Source organism: Mesoplodon mirus (genome assembly GCF_964341445.2).
Source record: "Mesoplodon mirus genome assembly, chromosome: 7".
NCBI lineage: Eukaryota > Metazoa > Chordata > Mammalia > Artiodactyla > Ziphiidae > Mesoplodon > Mesoplodon mirus.
The window spans coordinates 56,241,227-56,264,580 of record NC_138983.1 but is presented as its reverse complement, the minus strand read 5'-3'; the positions used below and the strand labels follow the sequence as shown (position 1 = coordinate 56,264,580).

The window sequence follows — 23,354 nt, the reverse complement described above, 5'->3', positions numbered from 1 at the left end:
CTGGAGCCCATTCCAGAGGCTGTCCTTAGCCCCCCACGGGAGGGTGGAGTGGATGGGGGGCGTGGACTCAGGTGGGGAGGGCTCTAGACTTTCACTGGTCAGGTGGGGGCAGGGCAGGGGGGAGGCCACAGTGGTGGGCACAGGCAGGGGCCCTGAGGCCTGTGCTCCTTAACCTCCTTCCCCCTTTACTCCAGCCTCCTGAATTGGTACCCAGGGAGCCCTAGCAGCCAGCAGAGCTTTCCCACTGGCAGAGGTGAAGCGCAGAGCAGACCCTCCTTCCTGTGCTCTGCTGGGGCACGTGAGGGATGGGGCATTTCAGCCTGCACGCCCAGAGTCGTGGTGCCCCATTAACATCGGCTGAGTGCTTCCTGCACCAGGCACCGTGCTGAGGGCTTTACAGGCATTGACTAATTCACCCCCTTTATAAGGCATACAAGGTAGTTGCTATGATTTGTCCTCATAAACAAGGGCCCTGGGGCTTTGGGGGCTTCAGCTAATTGTAAGGCTAATGGGATGGAGCTGGGATTAGAGCCCAGGTCTGTCTAGTACCTGTTCCTGTTCCACCACACAGAGTCTTAGACTTCAGGGAGAGCTCAGGATCCCTGAGCTGCTTGTTTACAGAGTGGATTCTTGGCCCTCTGCCCCGGAGATTCAGGTCTGAGCTGGGGCCTGGGAATCTGCATTAGAAACAAGTTCTCTGTGGTGGCTCTGAAGCAGGGATCAGAAGCCCCTTTTCTGAGATACACTGCCTGACTCCACCCTCCTGGCAAAGCCTCTACTGCATCCCTGCTGAGGAAGCTGTCTGAGCAGAGCTGGGGTGGCCCCCCTACTCAGGAGAGGGGGGCCTCATGGGGAAAGGGCTTTATGCTCTGGGGGAATCCTGGGGACTCTGGGTCAGACTAAGGAGAAAGCCACCTCTTTATCTATGGGGATTTGCAAAATCACAGCAGAGGCAGCCAGCAGGGCAAGGGGGAAGTGAGTCCTGGGTGAGTGACACAGGAGCTGGGGTGGAGTCCCAGCCCCGCCATAGTGCCCTCATCAGGGCTGCAGTTCCCTCATCTTGACTCAACCTCTACCGGCTCTGTCCTGCTATGGTTAGCGACCCCTGACAGCTCCTGGCTGCTATCCGTAGGCTGCTGCGAGGGGAGAACTTGGAGGAGGAAGGTGGGGTGGAGAGTGGGGTCTTACCTGTGAGTCCGGCCGAAGTGGGGGAAGCATAGGGTCTCTTTAAGGCTCCTCAGGGCTCCATCCCAGGAGGTGGCAGCAGGGACCTGATCACCCCTGTCATTTGCTGTCGTCCCTGCAGCCTCTGGCTCGGCACCTGTCTTTATACACTCTGGCTGACCTGAAACCTTATCCTGGAGAAGCTAGTTGACAGCCTGGTCACTTGACCAGAGGCGGCTGGTGAGGGGCAGGGAGGTGAGGGGGAAGGTCGGAGTTCCAGATCTGCTTCAGCTCCCTTGACTTGGAGTTCTTTAAACTAGCCCTTTCCAGCTGATGAAAGAAGAGCTCCCTCGGGTGATGAGGTTATATACGGGGTGGGGGGTTTGGACTTGTCACTTTTGAGAGTCCAAAGGTCAAGGCTTCCACGATAGGCTGGGCAGGGCTCTCCTGGGCCTCCTCTTAATAGTAACAGTGATGATAACTCACTTCTTGGTGCCTACCACGTGCTAGAAACTTTACATACATTATTTCTATCTCTTCACAACACCATGAGGTAGGTACAATTAGGAGTCTAAGTTTTTTTTTTAAAAGCTTTATTGAGATATAATTCCCATACCATACAATTTACCTATATAACTGGTACAATTCAACGGTTTTTAGTGTGTTCACAGTTATGCAACCATCAGTTTTAGAACTTTCATTACCCTCCCCAATATTCCCGAACACATCAACAGTGTCACTTCCTTTCTCCCCTCCCCACAACCCCAGGCAATCACTAATCTACTTTGTCTCTATAGATTTGCTGATTCTGAACATTTTGTATAAATAGAACCACACAATATGTGACCTTTTGTGACTGGCCTCTTTGACTTAGCACAATGTTTTCCGAGTTCATCCATGTTGGAGCATGTGTCAGCACTTCATTCCTTTCTATGGCTGAGGATCCATGCATTTTAATGCTTAGGTTACAGAGGGGAAAACAGAGTCTTAGGGAGGGACAGTGACTCACCCAGGTCGCAGTACGTGGCAGGGCCTGACTTCCAGGCTGCAAACTGTAATGTACGTTGGCCATCTGCTGTTGACCACTGTTCTTTATGATATGACACTTGGGGGCTTCAGCATGGACACCCCTGAAGCCAAAGGGCTCTGGGGAGGGTGTGAGGGGTGGGGCGGGAAGGGTCCCTCACAGCAGCCGCTGAGGCCCTGTTGGTAGACACGGAGGGTAAGGGGTGGGCGAATCTGAACCTGGGATCCAGGTGACTGAGGAAAGAGGAGGGAGGGGCAGGGGGCAGGGGAGGAGAGAAGAAGAGAGGTGGGAAGGGAAGGGAGGTGACTGGGTGGGGCAGAGGGGCAGGCAGAGGCCACTTCTAGACCTGGGCACAGAGCCACGGCCACGGTCACAAGTCCAGACACTCAAGTGCAAAGGTCCTCCTCTTTGGAGCAGTCCCTGTGCCAATGTCAGCAGAACAGGCAGTTGGGTTAGTCCTACGAAGGGAAGGGGCTGCTAGGGCTGCTGAGGTGGGGAGCGTTCTGGAAGTAGGTTCTTGGCTCCAGCTGAAAATGGCAGTCTGGAGGTGGTGGGTGAATTGCAGCCGGGAGGTGGGGAGGGGTAAATAGTCGGAACCCAAACAAGGGGGCAGTGGGCCCTGGAGAGACCCAGAGGGAGGGCAGCTTAGCTCATGTGGGCCTGGGAGCTCTTCGAGGGCAGGGCCAGGTCTGTCTGCTTTGGCTCCGTGTCCCCAGAATCCAGTCTGTGCTAGAAGTTCCAAAGCTGGCTGCCATGGGCTGAGATCAGCCAACCTCTGGGTGATCAGAAGCACCCATTTTCAGGGCTCTGTGGAGGGAGTGCTGAAAGGGAAGTAGGGAGACGCTGGCTAGTTCTGTTGGTGGTGGTGGAACAAACATGTACCTCATGCCCTTACCCGGTGCTGCATGCTTGGCAGGACGTTTCTCGTCTGAGCTGTTACTGCAAAATAGATCCAACTTCTGGGGAGAAGACACTGGTAAATAACACACTCTGTAAGTGTAGGGGGAGGTTTTCAAACCCTCAGGGTGCCTCTGTGTTATCAGAGGCTGCCCTCAGCCTGGTTAGGAGTCATGCATGTCCTTATCCTAACTCGACCCCATCAAGTTATTTACAGGAGCTGGAGCAGGATTGGGAAGGGATATTCTTCACCTGAGGCTTAACCCTTCAGGCCTGGGCCCTTAGCTTCTCTGTGGCCTCAAGGGAGGCGGAGACCTGTGCCTTGAAAGCTCCTGGCAGACAGGCGGCTGGTGAGCTGAGAAGGAGACACTGGGGAGGAGGTGAGCTGGCAGGCCGAAGGTTAGGGGGCCGAGACAAACAGATGAAGGGGGACATGCTGGTCTGAGTGCACTTGACCGATGAGGAGGGCACCCTGCATCACCCTGTACCCTCTGGGGCATGTCCTGCCTCACAGTTAGTGGTGAGCCTGCCTATCTACTGACTTGCTCTGGGTCAGTGGGGGAGGGGTGGGTGGGGCAGACATTTCCTACGCTTCCATTAAGTGCCAATTGCTGGCAAAGCACTTTCACAAACGTCATCTCATTTAATCTTCTCAACAACCCAGTGAAGCTGGGCTTGTTATCTTGCTTTACAGATGAGGCAACAGAGGCTCAGATAGAGGCTCTTGCAGTCAAGCCGGAGGCGTGGCCCGCATGCCCTGCTGGTTCCTCCCTGGTCTCACCCCCAGACTTAGCTCTTCAAGGAAGCCTTCTCTGACTGCTCCAGCCCACGTGGTTTCCTCCATGAACTCCCGGAATTCAAAGCACTTAACTGGCTGTATCCTGGGCACAGAAGCCTTGTGCCATGTCTGGAGGTGTCTTGTGTGATCTGCTTCCTAAGTATGTGAACAGAGGCAAGTCACTTAACTTCGTTGAGCTTCAGTTTAACTATAAGATGGGAATCATAAGATGTGGGTTATAGAGTTGTTCTGAGGACTGAGATGACCTATGCTTGGGGGTGGAAAGCAGGGCCCTCCATGTAGTTCCCTCCCAGCCACTCTGCACATTTCTGCCCCCTTCTCATGCTCCCCACAGGCCCTTTCTATGGTAGCTGCTCGAATGTTTGGAGTCTGACAGTCTAAGCCAGAGCTGTGTACTCCTCCCAGAGAGATGGGGCCTTCTGAGCGGGCCTGTGCCGTGAGCCCCATTACTGTGCTGACAGATCTGAGGTACCAGCAAAGGAAATACTAGGTGTCACCCTGATCTGGATCAACCTAATCTTTGGAGGAGTCAGAAGTCTCATGGTGACCCTGGACCCCCCGTTCCAGATGAGCTTCTCCAAGGGATTGTATGGTCGCAAAGCTTTCTCTCTGGCTGTCAGAGCACAGGCAAATTTCTGACACTGCAGTCCAGTGGCCAACTCAGGAAACAGTTGTGCACAGAATACAAATACCAATATGATTTTATTCAAACACAGGCAGGAACAATGACCTTCAGAGCTGGGTAAAAACAATAAGTTAAAAGCATGGTTAGAGTTTCAGACAATCAGATAAAAAGTTTGAAGGAGGTAATTTCCCCCTCCTCTCCTAGTGATTATTTCAACACAGCATAAAAATAATTTTATCTATAAAATACCCTTGTCCCCAAGCAAATGAACTGGAGGTCGGCCCTATGATTTCCCTGGCTATGCAGATGCACAAAATCTCCACCCACCCTCCCCAACCCTCTTAAGGCAAAAGGGCCTATCATATTCAGGCAGAGGGTAGGCTCATGTCAGCAGGAGGCTCTGGTCAAGGACATTGGGAGGAGTTTCCCAGCCGAAAGATGCCCGCTTGGGTCCCTTGGTCAAAAGACGGGTGGGCCACTTGGGCACTGGAATCCACCATTTCTAGCCTTTGCCTCACCATCAGAGGAGGAAGCTGAAGTCCTGGCAGGTGGACACTGGGCTGGTCTGTGACGCTCCTCTAGTCTGGGCTGACTGGTGTCCAGGGACAAGGCTGGTGGTGGTTTCAGGGCTTTCACAGCCCTGAGGGAAGCCAGACAAAGCTGAGGGTGAGTGGGTAGGTGGTCCTTCCCTCAGTCTCTTGGGCTGCATTAGTCTTTCTGGGAGTATCGGGAAGAAAATATCCGTGCAATCCTGCGAGTTTCTTCCTCAGACAGGCTGGGAGGCAGCGAGTTAGGTCTGGGACGACAAGGCCTTTGGGACAGGGCTCCCCTGGTGGTCTCGCTCTTGCCCTGGAGAGGAGGAGGTCAGCTAGGTTAGCACTGCGCACATGGCACTGCCTAAAGATGACTTTGACTCTTCTTGTCTTTTGGTCCTTTGGCTGATACTGGTATAGAGCTGACTGATTTACAAAGCACTTTACATACGTGAGTGTGTTTAACCCTCACCTCGACCCCACAGGTTGGTACCTGGTTCCCATGTCATGGATGAGGCAACTAAAGTTCAGGTGAAATAACCTCAAGGTCCCACAGCTCGGAGTAGCAGACCTAAGATGTAAACCCCTGTTCAGATTCCTTCTGTGCCTCTGGAGAAGGAGGGGCAGTCTCCTCCAGGACATCCCTTCTCTTGCTGCATGTGTCTAGACAAGTCATTTGTCCTCGGAGTGTGACTGTCCTGTGTGTGACCCTGACAGGGAGAAGATGCTGGTGAAAAATACGCGCTCTCCGTATGGCCCTGGGGAGTTCCTGGAGCTTCCAGGTGACATGAAGCACACACCCACAGCTCTGCTACCAAACATCTCCCTGTCTTGGGCTGACTGGGTATCACGAATTTCCCCTTTAAGGTGCATGCATTTGGGTTATGACATTGTGGTCCTCTGGACTCCTCTATGACTCACCCATTTGCTCCTCCAACCCTTTTGTTTGCTTGTTTCTGTGCTTACTCTGTGCCAGGTTCCTGCCCCGAAGGAGCTCAAAGGATACAGGAAAGCCACCCCAGGCAGATGGCTGACAGCAAGGCCCCAGGGAAGAGGTGGAGGCCTGGCAGAGGAAGAGGTAGTGCTGAAAGGACATGGGAGTTCCCCCGACAGGCAAGCTTGGCTGACTCCGCAGCGTGCAGCCTGTCCCCAAATACTGAAAGCACACGCACCACTCCCTAGGCCCCAAGAATCAGCTTGGTGGAGACCCCAGAGATTAAGACTACTTCCTTGCCCCTTAGTAATTCTGCTAATGGGAAACTGAGGCCCATTGCTTGTGGGAGTAGATTTGCTTGTGGGATCAGTAATATTCAGTAATTCCTTCTTTCCTTTACTTCTTTAACCTTCTTACTGCCTACTGTGAGAGGGAGATAGAGATGAACAGTTCTCGATCTCCATAGCTCAGAGTTAAGCTGCGGAGACAGAGAGAGCTATTCAAAGAATTAGAATAGCAGCCAGGAAGTGATAGGGGGAATGGAAGTCAGGCAACCTTGAGGGTCCCTGCCAATCTGGAATTCTAAATGCCAAGGGAGTGCACACAACCTGACAAGCTCTCAGCACTGACAGCCCACAGGCAGGTTCTCTTTGCTGGAGAACCAAGAGCAAAGCGGAACTAGGGGCTGGACATGCCCAGCAGAGGTGAGTACATACAGCTCCCCATCTTCCAGGCATGCCTAGGCTAAAAGGGGAGAAAGGAAACCCACTCTGTGCTGGTGTTTATAGTTCTTCCTTTCAAAACATGGGAGGCACCTGCACCCCATAATGCCTCAGGCTGGGGAGGACAGCCACCCAGCCACTGCCTGAGGCCCTCTCCCTCCAGACTGGATGCTCCTGCAGGGCATGGCCTGTCTCTGATGCTTGTGACTCCCACTGAGACAGGTCCAGGATGGGAGCTTGGTAGCTGACAGACCAGTGAATGGGTCAAGCCACGGTGACCAGAGGCTTAAATTAATTGGGGAGGAGACTGCCTCTTGGAGCAAATATCTCATTCAGTCATTCTTTCATTCATTCCAGAACTAGTGATTGCTCAAGCTAGAGGGGAGACGAATGCTGACCTACCCAGCAATCCCAAAGAGGAAGCTTAGAGCCCGGGAGCACAGAGAAGGAGCAATTCATGACAGCTGGGAAGGACAGGGCGGCTTCATGCAGAGGTGGGATCGGAGACGCGCAGGGTTTCAGCAGAGCTGTGTGTGGGGTGAGGTCACTGCACTGGGGGGCAGCGTGAGCACACGCCTGCACCTGCTAGCTGGGCTGACATCTGTGAACCAGCCACAGCCAACCTCCCAGTACCCACACCTGGGCCCAGCCACCTAGGGGGCTTTATCTGCATGGCCCAGGGACAGGACGGGGTTTGGCACTGGGTACTGGGCAGGGCAGAGCTGTGGAAGGTCAGCAGCCTGTGGCTTTTGTTGACCTCAAAAGGGTCTAAAAACCATCTTGACTAGTAGTAAAGTCTCTTCGTCAGGGTTGCTATCCCGAGACATACAGCCTTGGCGGGGCTGGGCAGAGGTGTAGCTGCCCACGCAGGGACACCCCTCCATGTACCCACCACTCCTCTGAAAATACTCCCATGCTCCTGCTGGAGCTCTGGGGGCACCAGCAAACTGTCACCATAGCTTATGGTTTGAGGAGCCTCAGCCTTCCTGGGGAGGCAGGAGGAGCCCACATCGAAGCAGGACCATCAGACTGAGGGGCTGCAGGGGCCTTGGAGTCTGGACAGTGGGTGTCATACATGGGGTGAAGTCCCTGGAAGGGTACTTTCAAGAAGATGGACTTGAAACAACATGAAGGTGGAATCTGAACAAAGAATATGAGAGAGGATGTTCCAGGTAGAGACTAGCTTGAGCAAAGGTGCAGAGAAGGAATTTATTTGCTGGGAAAGCCAAGGGGATGGAACTGGCTGACTGCAGGTATGGAGAGCAGAAGACAGACCCAGCAAGGGAGGGGCTCAAGTTCCTGAATGTCTGGGGAGGAACTGACCATATTCCTCTTGGACTTTCCAATGATCCGGGGGCATGGGGCTGACCCCTGTCCTGGGGTGAAGGACAGAACAGGCTTTACTGTGATCTGGGTGTTAAGCCTGGCAGGACATGAGGGGCTCTGATTGATTGTCCCATTAAATCCATCCAGCTCTCCTATTAACTTCTCCCACTTCCAAATATGGGGACCTGCTCTTTTCTGGGCACCTGGACACCCAGGCTTCTCGGCCTCTTGTTTGAGACAGATGTCTCAAAGGAGCCTTCAATATCAAAGGCAGAACTCCACCAGGGAGAAAATACAGCATCAGGGGAGGAGTAAGGAGCAGTGGTGGCAGGAAAACATGGGGCTTCCAGGGGTTCCTCACTCCAAGAGGCTAACCCTGGTGGGGGAGCGCTTCTAGTCCTGGCTCTGCCACTTAGCCAAGTGGCTTTGGGCAAGTCACTTCCTCTCTGGGCCTTGGTTTCCTCATCTGAAAACAGATCAGGCTGAGCAGGTAATACAGGAGGCGGTGCTCTGTAACCCAGGGACTTAGCCCGGCCCGCGGCTCCCTCTTTGGCCAGCTCCGTGTGATAACATCTTCTCCAAACGCTCTCTTAGGAGGCCCCAGCCCTCTTCTTTGGCCTCGAAATGTGAGCTGATTCAAGCCACTGTGTTCTGGGTTCCCTCCATTTAGTCCCCAGAAGGATATCCCTACATAGGCCACGTGTTTCCAGGAGGGTGGTAGGTGCAGGCACCCCCATTTACCCCTGCTTCTGGGTGTCCCTGGGACTTTGTCAGAGGGGAGGCAGTGGGGTGGAGTGGAAGGAACACTGGTCTGTGGCCCAGCCCAACTGCCCCACTTGCTTGAGGCCAAGACACGTTGTCTTTCTGGGTCTCAGTATCTTCATTACCAAGTGGAGCTGAGAACCTGTTTGCCTCCTTGCCCCAGGTCTACCGTGAAGCTGAAATACAATTCAGATGTGACCAAGGCTCTGGCCAGATACAAAAGCACAGGGGCTAAATAAGCTGGAGACACCAGCTGCGGAGAGCAAAATGAAGCCCTGCTGTTCTGAGACCTCACTTCAGCTGGAGTAGAAGTGGGGTACAGCACCCCCAAAGGGATGCCCAGGGCTAGGCCAGGACTGGCCATGCTCTCCCCCTACCATTGCCCCCCACCCATTAAGCCCCTGGGCCTGGCATCAGGACTGAAGTTTTGTTTTTTTCCCCAGAGCAGATCCCTTACAATGACATAAACACTGCCTCAGGGGCTGGAAGCAAAACTTTCCAAAGAAAACAGCCGGCTGGTTCTGGCCGGCTAGGATAGGGCTGCCAACAGATTGTTGCTTGGGAGATGAGTGAGGCTCAGTAGAGCCGCCTGCCTTGTTCAACTTTCATCTCCTCGGCTGGCTGCCTTCCCCTGTCGTGGCTCCCAGAGTCCTCTCCAAAGGCTGGGACTAGGACTTCCCTGTGCTAAAGAGAGTAGCAGACTCAGCAGCTGCAACTAGGAGCAGCGGGGAAGCGAGGACAAGACACGCAGACCAGGGGCCCGGCCTTGAGAGGCCAATCCTAAATCTGACCACCTAGCCCAGCCGCAGTGTGGCTGGGCTCCACGCTCTGAGCTCACCCTCCACTCCTGCCTTAGAGCTCTGGTCATGTGGTTCTCACTACCTACATGCTGCCTCTGTTCCTCCCCACCCCCCATGCCTCCCTTTCCTTCCTCCGAGAAGGCTTCCCTGACAACCAGCCTGTTCCGCAGGGCCTGGGTCGCCCCCCAGCCTGGGCCGCAGTCTCCCAGTCTGCACCGTGAAGACGCCAGACTAGATTGAGACTCTTCAACCTCTGAACCCACTCCCTGCCAGTGAGAGGGAAGGGTTAAAGTGACACTCTTGGAATTCTTGGCTCCTCCCAGACTCTGGCCTCAGCGCTCAGGCCACTTGAGCCTAGCAGCTGCCCAGCAGACCCGTAGGCCCTTTCCCTCGCGGTGCCGGCCAAACTGCATCTGGGCCAAGGTGGGAACCAGCCAATTCTGGCTGCTACCCCTGACTTCTGTACACCCTTGGCCAGAGAGCTCATCTCCTCCTCAAAGCTTTGTGTGGCCTTAATCAGAAGCTCTTTGACCTTTGGGACTCCTGGGGCTCTGCAGAGGGCTAGGGACTTGGTAGCTAAAAGAGGTGACATAACAGGTCAGGGCTTCTTGCCCCAAGATGGGCAGCTCAGCCATCAGGCCTGGACCACAGGCTGAGAAGAGGACACCAGGCTCAGGAACTTCTCTTGGACTCCAACCACCTGGTCTGGTGATTTTGTGGAGGACTGGGCTCCTCTACCAAGACTGTGTTTCTCTTAGATGGCTCTGGGCTTGGGGAAGGGAAACCAAGGGACAGAAGAATTCTTTGGGCTCCTGGGAGAAAAGCAGCAGCCTCAGGCCTCAAAGGCAGGCAGGCCACGGACTTCTGAGGCTAGGGCTCTACCACCCTTAGGTGGGGGCAGTGGGTCATCCTGGGCCTCTAACTCAGGGTCTGAACTGAGCACAGGATCAACTGCTAGGGCCCTGAGCAATGCTCTCCATCCTTCTGGGGCTGCCCTGTGGGGTCTAACTTCCCGGGTCTCTGCGGCTCCCTGCACCTGGTGCTAAGCTTTTGATGATGTCTCTATCCCTTAGCATTTTTTTCCTACTAGTTCCCCCAGAATGTAACAGCACAAGAGGGGAAGTTGTCTCAATAATAATGATGATAAAAATAACAATAGTTAACATTCATATAGTTCCCACTATGTCATGTGCTAAAAACTGCTCTAAGCACTTAACATCTTACTCAGTTAACCCTACACAAGCTCTAGGAGGCAGGTACTGTTTCACATTTTTCAGATAAAGGAACTGAAGCACAGAAAAGGTAGGTAACTTGCACTAGGTTACACAGCTAGAAAGTGGCAAAACTGAGCTCTGAACTTAGGCTGTCTGGATTCAGAGGCCATGTGCCTAACCTCTATACAAAACTGCCTGGTAGGAGAGAAGAGGGACGTATAGCCACAAATTACGTCCGTGTTGCCTCCTCAGACCTTGCTCAGCACCTCAGAAGGCCAGCAGCAGAGCCAGGGCAAGAAACCAGGTTTGGGCTTCCCTGGTGGCGCAGTGGTTAAGAATCCACCTGCCAATGCAGGGGACACAGGTTCGAGCCCCGGTCCGGGAAGATCCCACATGCCACGGAGCAACTAAGCCCGTGTGCCACAACTACTGAGCCTGCGTGCCACAACTACTGAAGCCCGTGCACCTAGAGCCCATGCTCTGCAATGAGAGAAGCCACTGCAATGAGAAGCCCACGCACCACAACCAGAGGGGCCCCCACTTGGCGCAGCTAGAGAAAGCCCGCGCGCAGTAACGAAGACCGAACGCAGCCATAAAAAAAAAAAGAAACCAGGTTTGCTGACTCAGCTCCCCAGCTGCCTGGAGTGCCTCGATCCCGATGATGTCTGAAACACTGTGGTCTGGCCAAGTGGAGGTGAGAACTCTAAGGTGGGGGGGTGGGCGGGTTGGACAACTCAAGGCTTTCAAGGGGACACTCGTGCCTGGCCTTGTTGCCGACCTCCCACCTCCTACACACACTCCTCATGAACAGCAGCATCTGGCCCCCGGCCTGTGGTTAGTCCAGGAGCTCGGATGACAGGTTGATTCTTGCTCTTTACTTCTGATTCCTATCCTGACTGCTTTGGTCCAGGCTGATCTCTCCCCAGCTCTGACCTCCTCTCTAGCACATACTGTTTGTACTTCCCAGTTACCACATTCTGTTGATCCTCGGAGAGGTTTCTTTTCTCCAAATCCACAGCCTTCAAAGCCTTTCCTTCATCTTTGCTGAATTCTACTCATGCCACCCTACATGGCTCTGTCTTCCTTTCCCTGTATGCATTCTCTTTGTTTTGTTTTACTTAAGTGTTAATATAGGCTAATGTCATTTGAGAAAGTTAGTGAGTGGTTTGGTGGCCAGTGCCTCGTAAGGAACTGTGACCTCCCTGAAGAGGGTCCACGGCACCACGTCTAGCACTTTAAGCACGACGGGCGCTTGGTGGAGTTGGTGGAACTTACATATAAAGCTTGGTCCCCTGGGGAACTTTGAGCTTTGGCGGGGGAAGGGACCACAGCTCCTTCTCTGTCTACTTCTGCACCTAGCTCAGGACTATGGTTTTGTAATTTGCTGAAAGATATACATTTCAAGTTTGAGGCCCAAACTACTTTCCTACTCTCTGGCCTGCCTGTCCTCAGACCCACCTCGGGCCCTCCTAGTCATCGATGGAAAGTTACTGGAGGGTTCTGAGTGGAGAAGTCACATGATTTATTTGATGATTTACTTAACGTCTTAAAAACTTAACAGGATACTGTATGGGGAATGGGGGCAAGGGTAGAAGCAGAAAGGCAAGTTAGGAGGCTCCTGCAACAATCTAGGCGAGAGATGATGACAGTTTAGACCAGGTAATGGTGGGAGTGGTGAGCAGTGGATGGATCTGAATTTAGAGGTAGAGCTGCCAGAATTTCCTGGTGGATTGGAAATCAAGGCATCAGAGAGGATTCCAAGGGTTTTGGCAGGAATAAGTAAACTAGAAGGATAGAATATCTATTAACTGAGATGGGGAAGACTGAGGAACAGAGCTGAGGAATAAAATCTGGAGTTGAGTTTGGATATATTGAGTAGGCAGCTGGACATATGAGCCTAGAGTTAGAGGAGAGGCCTGGGCTGAGATGATCATTATGAGTCTTCGGCATATACAGGGGATTTAAAGCCTGAGATGAGACAGGATCATCTAGAAAGTAAGTGTAAATAGAGAAGTCTAAGGACCACACCCTGGTCACCCCTATTAACAAGCAGGGGAAATGAAGGAGAACCAGCAAAGGCGGCTGAGCAGGAGCTGCCAACAAGGGAAGAAGAGAACCAAGAAGCACTGATGCCTTAGAAACAAGTGAAGAAAATGTTTACAGGAGAGAGATCAACTGTGTCACATGCTGCTGAGAGATCAAAGAAACTGGGCACTCAGTCAATAACTGGTTTAGGAATATGGAGGGTTTTTTTGGATTTTGACAACCTTGAAGAGTCCCTCCCTCCTCCGGTGGTAGAGTGGGGGTAAGAGTCAGATTACAGTGGCCAATCACACTGGCTTCAGTATGGAGACGCATGGTGGTGGGAAAGTGTGGTTTTGAGTAAGCGTAGTTAGAAACAGCTATGGGGGAGACGACTGGGGCTAGATAATGAAATGGTGAGAAGTGAGTGGATTCAAAGGTATTTAGGGGACAGAATTCACAGGCCTTGGTGATGGTGGGTTGTGGGGGATAAAGGTGTAGGAGGAGGGGAAGACGACACACATGCTCTGGCAGGAGTAACTACATGACCGTGGTCGTGTTTACTGAGATAAGGAATGCCGGCGGTAGAGGGGGTGTGCAGAGGAAGATGACAAGCTCAAGGTCTGGATGTGCTGAATTGTTTGTAACATCAAGTAAAGACTTCTAGGATGTAGGTGGATCCACGTGGCCTTGTCTGCAGCATGGCAGAGAAGTCTGGACTGAAGATAAGGATTTGAGAGTCATCAAACTGTAATAATAACTGAAATAATTGAAGTGGTTGAAATCTTCCCAAAGAAACATCTACAAGAGCAGAAGACATAAGTCTGCGGAAAACAACATGTACGTTAGTGCTGTCTCATCCTCTACCTCCCCTCTTAGAGAAGTTGATAAAACTAGTTTGCCCCTGGCAGCTAAGCAAACAGAATCAGAAGTTACTATAAATAAAACCAGGGAGCTGTCCCACTGAAGAGTTACTTTATCACAAAGAGGAAAGAGAAAGCAAAAGCAGCAAAACCTGACTGATTCATAAGGAATTTCAAATGTGCCACTGGATGGCTGTTCGATGGTCCTGCTAGACCCGCCATCCTCCTCCCTCCTTTGCTTCTTGAAGAGGTGACAACCAGAAGATGCAACAGTCATGAGGAAGGGGGCCTGAGAGCTGGCCTCTATACCCTATCTGTGTGACACCTGGTGCTCTTCAGTGCAACCATTCTTTGAGGCCTGATAACCCCATCTGACAGATGACACAGACTCAGAAAAATCGGAAGACTTGACGAAGGTCACACAGAGAACTGTATCCACTATACTGTGGGGAAAACACCTGTTTCACAAATGGTAGAAATGGAGATTGGGAGGTCCCTGGGTTCAGGTGCATTTTTTCAGTGTGGCTGAAGGATCAGGCCTTCCCTTAGATCTTGTGGTAGAGCCAGGTGAGCTAAGTATAGCTGTCCCAGGACACTGGGTGAGAAGAGTCAGCCTCTCAAAATGCTCCTCTACAGCCTTCAGAGCCTTAGGAAGAGGCAAAATAGATGGAATCCTCAGGTTGGGGGTACAGGACAAGGCTCCTGCCCTCCCCTGCCTACCTCTCACTTGAGCTGTTGACTCTGCCTGAAACATAACCACAAATAGAAGACAGAAGAGAAAACAGGGACTTCCCTGGTAGTCCAGTGGTTAGGACTCTGTGCTTCCAATGCCAGGGGTGTGGGTTCAATCCCTGGTCAGGCAACTAGGATATCGAATGCCAAATGGCATGGCCAAAATAAATAAATAAATAAATAAATGGACATAAGAGAAAATAGAAGCTTCCATCAAATGGGAAACTCTATCACCAAATCTAATCCTATCTGCTTTAGCACCCATCTTCTCTGTCTGCCTGTATGCTTGTATGCTATAGGGTGAGTTTTCTTTTTCTTCTCAACAGGCTAATATCTCCACATGTGCTCTGGATCCAGGGACTAGTCTTTCTATTCTCTCCCTCTCCTGCATCTTCCCCTTCTTCTTTTCTCTACTGGTCACTGCACTGCCATACAGAAAAAGCTGAAGGCTTTCCCATATAAAAAAAAAACAGAACAAAAACCCCAAAAAAGTACCTTATCTCAGATGCTACCCCACCCGCTATCCTATACTTCTGATCCATATGCACAGCCAAATCTATGGAAGGACTTGGTGTCTCCATTTTGTCACCATTCAATCATTCTTAAAATTTAAATTACATATGATTTTGTGATTTCATGGTGTAATATACCAAAGAATACTAACATATTTAAATTATGAAGCATGATAAAAATGAACATCAATAAACCCACAACCCAACCTAAGAACAAAAACATTGTTAATACTGTTGAATAGACCTATGTGCTCTTCCTCCCCCATCCTATTCCCTGTCTCTACAACTGTGAACATTGTAGTCAAACTGTTGAAAACCAAAGAAAAAAATCTTAAAGGTAGCCAAAGAACAAAGGTCACATAACATTCTGGGCAACAACAATAAGAATGATAGCTGCTTCTCATCAGAAACAATGGAGGTCAGTAGAATGTGGAGTGATAGTTCTAAAATACTAAAACAGGTAATACCCTGGCCGTCCAGTAGTTAGGATGTGGAGCTTTCATTGCTGAGGCCCAGGGTTCAATCCCTGGTCAGGGAACTAAGATCCCACAAGCTGCATGGCGTGCCCCAAATTAAAAATGAATGAATGAATGAATGAATAAATAAAATGCTAAAACAAACACAATTCAAGTTAGAATTCTATATCCAGTGAAAAAATATCTTTGAAAAATGAAGGCAAAATACATTTCAGCCAATTGAAGCTGAGAGCATCAGTTCCCAGTATGTCTGGACTACATGAAATTCTAAAGGAAGTTCTTCATGCTGAAGGGAAATGGTAATAAACTGAGACCAGGGTGTGAAGAAGGAATGAAGCCAAGAGCATAAGTTGCAGAAAACGTGCTGCTACAAACACATCAGGTAGTGAGAAAGGCTCATCACCAGTGAGGACGATGAACACCCTGATGTTTCCTGGATCGTGGGACTTTCAATGCTGAAAATGAGACAGCTCTGGGTGAACTGTGATGACTGGCTACCCTAACTAGGACCCAGAATAAGGCCCCGAGGAGGGAGGTGTTCCTGAGAGCAGCAGACAAACAATGGAGTTTTGCTGTGGGCAAGAAAGAAAAAAGGCTACAAAGTATATGAGACTTTATCTTCTCAAAACTAGACTTGCCCTTTAACTGAAGTAAACATTATTACATCCCTCTCCCACCCTTTGTATCTTATGTTTAATAGATCAAAGATAATAAGTCCCCCCAGGAGCTGGCACATCATAAAGTCAGAAACACAAAAGCAGGAACAGCTGTTCCCTTTGGCAGTTGAGAGTTGACAGCTCAGACACAACGACTCACAGACCTCCCTTCCTACAAGGCACATCTCACTCACATTTCACCCACTTGGCTGGGAGGGGAAGAGGGAAAGGAAACTAACAGTGTCTGCTTTTTTCCTCTAGGGTAATTCTTGTCATCCTCTTATTAGGTAAGAATTCTATTAGCCTGATGTTGCTTTAAAAAAAACCAAGACTCAGAAAGGTCAAGTCACTTGCCCAAGATCACTTAGCCACGTAGCAGATTCAGTATTTCATGTCATAGATGTCTTGTTCAAAAGCTTGTGCTTGGTGCTGGACACAGCCCTGCTACCCTAGCGTAAGTGCTGACGTGAATACATGGGGCATGCAAGGGAAGATGCAGAGTAGAAGGAGATGAACTGGTGACCTGAACCAGAGTAGAAATAAGGCCACGGAAATGCAGAGCTTCTGGTGGGGACTGGCACCTCTCCTCCTCTAGGACAGGAATACAAATTTGATAAAAACTGAGATATGTGGGAATTTAGACTTATCAATGTGCCAAAGAAATGAGGTGTCCTCAAAATGGTGCTGGGGAAGCTGAGGGAGAAGTGGGGAAGGAAACCAGTAAAAGAACTAGACATCTTATGGCTTCTCTTTAGGACTATACCCCTAGGTTCCCAGGATACTTCTGGACTGACCCCATCTGTCATTAAAGTAGGCTCTGGAAGAGCATAAAAAAAGTTTAAACATTAACTGCAAAATGAAACCTATATAAAGAAGGCAAATTAGCTAGAAAAATATACCATAAGCCAAGTGTCATGATTTTAAAGTGGTGCAATGGAAAGCACAGAGTTTGGAGTCATACTGGTTGGGAGACCCTGGGTAGGTGACAACCTACTTAACCTTTATGTGTCTCAGTTTCTACAGAACAGAAACTATAATACCTTGTAAGTCTGTATGGGAAGTTCTGTATGGGAACCTCAGTTTTCTCATCTATTAAATGGGGATAACAATAGTACCCCTCTTATTGGGTTCTTGGGAGAATTAAATCAGTTTACACATGTAAAATGCTTGGAATAATGTCTAGTGCACGGTAAGCGTTACATAGGGGTTGGCTATTATAATTAACAAATATGCTAATACATTTTGCTCATAGCATGTATTATTCTCTGAAATTGTTTTTTTCAAAGCTCCACAATCCACCTCCTAGGGTAATGAAAATAAAACAAAAATAAACAAATGGGACCTAATTAAACTTAAAAGCTTTTGCACAGCAAAGGAAACCATAAACAAAACGAAAAGACAACCCACAGAATGGGAGAAAATGTTTGCAAATGAAGTGACCGACAAGGGATTAATATCCAAAATATACAAACAGCTCATGCAGCTCAACATCAAAAAAACCAAACAACCCAATCAAAAAATGGGCAGAAGATCTAAATAGACATTTCTCCAAAGAACACATACAGATGGCCAAGAAGCACATGAAAAGATGCTCAACATGGCTAATTATTAGAGAAATGCAAATCAAAACCACAATGAGATATCAACCTTACAGCGGTCAGGATGGCCATCATCAAGAAGTCTATAAACAACAAATGCTGGCGAGGGTGTAGAGAAAAGGGAACCCTCCTACACTGTTGGTGGGAATGTATGTTGGTGGGAATGTAAATTGGTATAACCACTATGGAGAACAGTATGGAGGCTCCTTAAGAAACTAAAAATAGAACTACCATGTGATCCAGTAATCCCACTCCTGGATATATATATATATGTATGTATGTGTGTATGTATGTATGTGTGTATGTATGTATGTATGTATGTGTGTATGTATGTGTGTGTATGTGTGTATGTATGTATGTATGTAGGTATGTGTGTATGTATGTATGTATGTATGTGTGTATGTATGTGTGTATGTATGTATGTAGGTATGTGTGTATGTATGTATGTGTGTATGTATGTATGTGTGTGTGTGTGTGTGTGTGTGTGTGTGTAAGTAGTGCTGCAGTGAACACTGGGTTGCGTGTATCCTTTCGGATTTCGGTTTTCTCTGGAGATATATATCAATATATAGTGCAACGGTACCTCGTGCTGCAATATATATATATATACTGTAGCACTACTTACAGGAGCCAAGACATGGAAGCAGCCGAAACATCGATCGACAGAGGAACGGATGAAGAAGATGTGGTACATATGTACCATGGAATATTACCCAGCCATAAAAAAGAGTGAAATAATGCCATTTGCAGCAACATGGATGGACCTAGAGATTATCATACTAAGTGAAGTAACTCAGACAAAGACAAATATCATATGATGTCACTTACATGTGGAATCTAAAAAAACCCAATACAAATGAAGTTATTTATAAAACAGAATTAGATTCACAGACTTCAAAAACAAATTTATGAGTCCCAAAGGGGAAAGGTGGCAGGGGCAGGGGTAAATTAGGAGTTTGGGATTAACATACACACACTACTATATATAAAATGGATAATCGGGACTTCCCTGGTGATCCAGTGGCTAAGACTCTGTGCTCCCAATGCAGGGGGCCCAGATTCAATCCCTGGTCAGGGAACTAGACCCCACATGCCACAACTAAAAGTTCACATGCCACAACTAAAGATCCCACATGCCTCAACTAAAAGATCCTGCACACAGCAACAAAGATCCTGTGTGCTGCAACTAAGACCTGGCACAGCCAAATAAATGAATAAATATTAAAAAAACCCCAAAAATGGATAATCAATAAGGATCTACTGTATAGCACAGGGAACTCTACTCAATATTCTATAATAACCAATATGGGAAAAGAATCTGAAAAAATATGGATATGTGTATATATGTATTACTGGATCAGTTTGCTGTACACCTGAAACTAACATTTTAAATCAACAATACTTCAATATAAGATAAAAATTAAATAAAAAGAAAAAAGTCTTCATTGGACTGTTGGTGAGATGAGATAAGCCTAACCATCGCAACTGTACAACCAATAGAAATTTACTCCAAGATTTCATTTACTCTTATAAACTGCGTGCCCAAATAATAAAAAGGGGAATTAAAAATAAAATAAAATAAAATAAAAGCTCCATGAGGCAGGGGCTTTGTGTCTTCTCCTCAGTATAGCACAGTAGTTAGAAACACAGATTTTGAAACCAGACTGCTTGGGTTCCAATTCTGGTTCTACCACTTAACTACCTGTGTGAGGCAAGTTACTTAATTGCTTTGTGCCTCAGTTTTCTCATCTTAAAATAGGGATAAAAGTGTGTACTTCATCAGGTTGCTGAATTAAAGGAGTTAACCTAAAGTGCTTCAAACAGTGCTGGGTACCTGGCAAGCACCACCATGATCATTTTCAGCTTAAACACTGCCTCCTCAGGGAAAGCCTGTTCTTTCTCAGAGCATCTAGGACTCATCACAATTTGTAATTATTTTTTGTTTACTGTTTGTACTCTGTTAAGACAGGGAATTTGCCTTATTTACTACTGCATGCTCAGCACCTAGCACAATGCCTGATACAGCACAGGTACTCAGTAAATATATGCTGAATGATTAGAGAAGCAGATATTATTTCCGAGCCACCTGCGAGAAAGGTCCGGTGCTGCGTCAAGGCAGAAGAGAGCACAGCTAGGATTTGCGCCAAGGTTCCAACCACCTAACTCAGCTGCATGACTAATAGTTATGAGGTATTCTGTAAACAACAAATAGGTCTAACACTCTGTTACTCTCTTCATCCAGACCTTACTCATCTGCTACGGTCTCCCGAGGTGGCATCTCCTGTTTGAAGCTTCCTCCATTCAAACCCATCCTTGTTTAGTTGGAGCTCCCACAGCGCTCAGTATGCGTTTCTTAGCTGAGTCCTGTTTTTACCCTTCTGTGCTATTTCTTCTACCTGTCATCTCAGCTGATGATGCCCTTGCTCTTAACACATTTGCTCTTCCTCACTTTTCCTGAGCTCCTCCCACTGCTGGGCCCACAGGATACGCTCAGCACAAGCTTGGAGAGTGACCACTGCTGCTGCCTTTCCAGGAGCATGGCCGGGGCCACTGCATTCTGCATGCTTTCATGAAAGAGATGATGACTCTATAGGAAACAGGAGGTCGGCCAGGTGTCCTCTTACCTGATCTGCTGTGGCTGGTGGTGGCAAAGCTGTAGAGAGAGAGAGCATCCGCAGGGAAGCCTCCAACTGCTGGGGAGGTAAAAAGAAGTTGGGCACCACAATGGGCTCTGGGCTATAAAGGTAGTTAAGGGACACAAATACCTAGAAATCTTCCCCAGACCAGCATCTCCTCTGACCTCTACCAGCCCTTTGTTTCCCTCCAACTTATTCCTGCCAAGAATCCTTTGCTCAAGTGGTTCCCTCTGCCTGGAAGGCCCTGCAACTCCTAACAAATTGGTCTATACTTTATGGGTCACTTCAGATCCCGCCTCCTCCCGGAAGCCTCCTCTAAATCTCAGCCACAGTGACCCCTCCTTTCCTAGTCTAGAGCCCAGCCTGAAACACCGGCTAGTGCTTTTATTTATTTATTTATTTTAAATTTTGTTTTGGCTACGTTGGATTTTCGTTGTTGCGCGTAGGCTTTCTCTAGTTGTGGCGAGCGGGGGCTACTCTTTGTTGCGGTGAGCAGGCTTCTCATTGTGGTGGCTTCTCTTGTGTGGAGCACGGGCTCTAGGCGTGCGGGCTTCAATAGTTGTGGCACGTGGGCTCAGTAGTTGTGGTTCACGGGCTCTAGAGCGCAGGCTCAGTAGTTGCGGTGCATGAGCTTAGTTGCTCCGCAGCATGTGGGATCTTCACGGACCAGGGCTCGAACCCATGTCCCCTGCATTGGCAAGCGGATTCTTAATCACTGCGCCAACAGGGAAGCCCGGCTAATGCTTATTTAGTCTGATATGATTCTCAGTTTGTTTCCCTCAATATTCCCTAAGCTTCTCAAAGGCAAAGGCGGTGTGTTTCCTTCAGTCACCTCACTACTTCCCCAGAGCCCCATGAGGCTGGCAGGTAGCAAGCACTGGATGATACTTGCCGAGGGCCTGCTGGCCAAAACCTGACAGACAGGGTAGGGGTGGGAAGGTGGCTCCAGGGCAGCATCTTAGGCTGGAAGGTGCTGCCTGGCATTGAAGGAGGGCCTGTCCTCCTGGGTGTTCTGTGCTCACATCCAGAAATGAGGGCTCTGTATAAGTAGGCACAGCTGATCCACCACCTGGACGTGAGCCCTAGAAGTCAGGCGCTGTATCTTGCACTTCTCCATATCCTCTGGAGGTACCCAGTACTGTGTTGAGAACACAGTGTTCCACAAATTTTTTCAGTCAAAGCAGTGATTCAGTTTGGGAGGGGAAGGAGGGGACTATTTTGATGGTCTATTTGTTTCTGTTCAATAAGCTAAGTATGGTTCTGATGCAAATTGGTCTATCACTGTTCTTCCATGCTAGACTTCGAACTCGAGGAGGGCAAAGATGAGCTCTTTTTCATACTATATTCCTGTCACCTAGCATAGTACCTGAGACACAATAAATGTTCAATAAATATCTACTGAATGAATGAAATTCATCATTTCCTGCTTTGGCTCAAGTCCCTGATTTTTCTACAGAGAGGTGGGGACGGAGTTGGAGATCCTGAAGGGAAAGAGCCCTTTGACCTCAGCCTTCCTCAGAGGCCCTGGTGAGGTAGGGCCTATTTGCTGTTGCACTCTGACTACTGAGGACTCTCAGCCTGACAGTCAGCTGGGCTGTGAGGTGCCCAGGGTGTGCTGGAACACCGAACTCCCCTGCTCAGCCCAGCACCACCTGTCTTTCTAAGGGTCCTGCTCCAACAGTAACCTCTGTCACTTATTAGATGGTACCTTCACAAAGGTTCACACTTTGTGCCTGTTTCTTCACCTGTAAGATGGATATAATAATTGTACCTTTTGAGAATTAAATGACATTATATATACAAAGTGCTTAGAATGGTGCCTGACACATAGCATGTACTCAGTAAATGTCAGCCCTTCCTGTCTCCCCAGTTGAGGGGGAAGTCACCACTGGTTCCCTCACACCTACTGAAATCTGCTTTCCATCCCCACCTCCGCACTGTCCTCCTACTGCTAAGGCCAGCGAATACGTGTCAGTCCACATTGTGCTGGACTTGTCTTAAGCATCAGGGTGCTGACCACCACTCCCTGAAACCCTGCTGCTCCCATCTCTCTCGCCGGCCCTCCTCCACCTCCGCTGTGGGCACGTCTGCTCCCCCTGCCCTCCTATATTGGTGATCCTCAGGGCTCTGTCTTGTGTGGCTCTCCCTTTCCCTGTCTCCTTGCTGTTCTTGTCTGTTTCCAGAGATATCTACCTTTATGGCTGATCTCATCCTGAACTCCAGGGCTGCATTTCCTCCTGGACGTCTCACAGGCACATGTGCAAAATAGAAATCTGCCTCTTCCCTCCAAACTGTCTGTCTTTATGTGCTATTTCCTACCTAGTAAATGACCTAACTTGTGACAGAAATCTCTCAGTCATACTTTCTTTTTTCCTCTTATCCCCTGCCCCTATGTAATCCTCTCAGATCCCTCCTCCTTTTCCTCATCATAAAGCAGTCTATGCTTTAGGTCAGACTTTCTTCATCTTTCATTATTACTGCAAGTTTCCTACCTGGTCTCCTTGCTTCTGGTCTCCCCTGACCTAATCCACCCTCTACAAGGCACTGGGAGAATTTTCTAATATGTAAATCTGACCAATCATATGCTTGCTTAACATTTACTGAACACTATTTACGTACCAGGCACTATGCTAGGTAGTTTACATTGTTAATTTAATTTTCACAACAACCCCACAAGAAAACTACTGTTATTACGTATTTATTTAAAGATAAGGAAACTGAGGTTTAATCTGCTAACAAGACAGAGTCCAAGTACCTTAGCCAGATATAAAAGGCCCCTTAAGATCCAGCCCAGCTTCACCCCTCACCACCCCTCTTATCTGGGGGCTCTAACCACAGTGACTCCTGCCCACAGGCCAGGCTCCTTCAAGTGGCTACGCCTCTGCGCACACAGTTTGCTGTGACTAGAATGTTCTTGTCCCTGCCTACAGAATGGCTATTCACCTTTGAGGTCCAGCTCTATTGTCTCTTTCTGGGGTACCTCCAAACAGTTATGGCAGTTTCCTCCTCTTGTTCCCTAGCATTTTGTCCATGCCTTAGAAAAATAAAGGCTATTT

At 49.0% G+C, this 23,354-nt stretch overlaps 1 protein-coding gene across 1 annotated transcript in view; it reads right to left on the bottom strand.

Annotated features, from left to right (window-relative positions):
- Nucleotides 1-2,765: 2,765 nt before the first annotated feature.
- Nucleotides 2,766-23,354, bottom strand: part of C2CD3 (C2 domain containing 3 centriole elongation regulator) — a 128,065-nt gene continuing 107,476 nt past the window's right edge. The window contains exons 32-33 of the mRNA XM_082626709.1: nt 20,287-20,398; nt 2,766-5,361 (exon numbers count right to left, since the gene is read on the bottom strand). Coding sequence (XP_082482835.1) covers nt 5,221-5,361; nt 20,287-20,398 — 253 coding nt within the window. The 3' untranslated portion in view covers nt 2,766-5,220. The remainder of the gene's footprint in view (nt 5,362-20,286; nt 20,399-23,354) is intronic.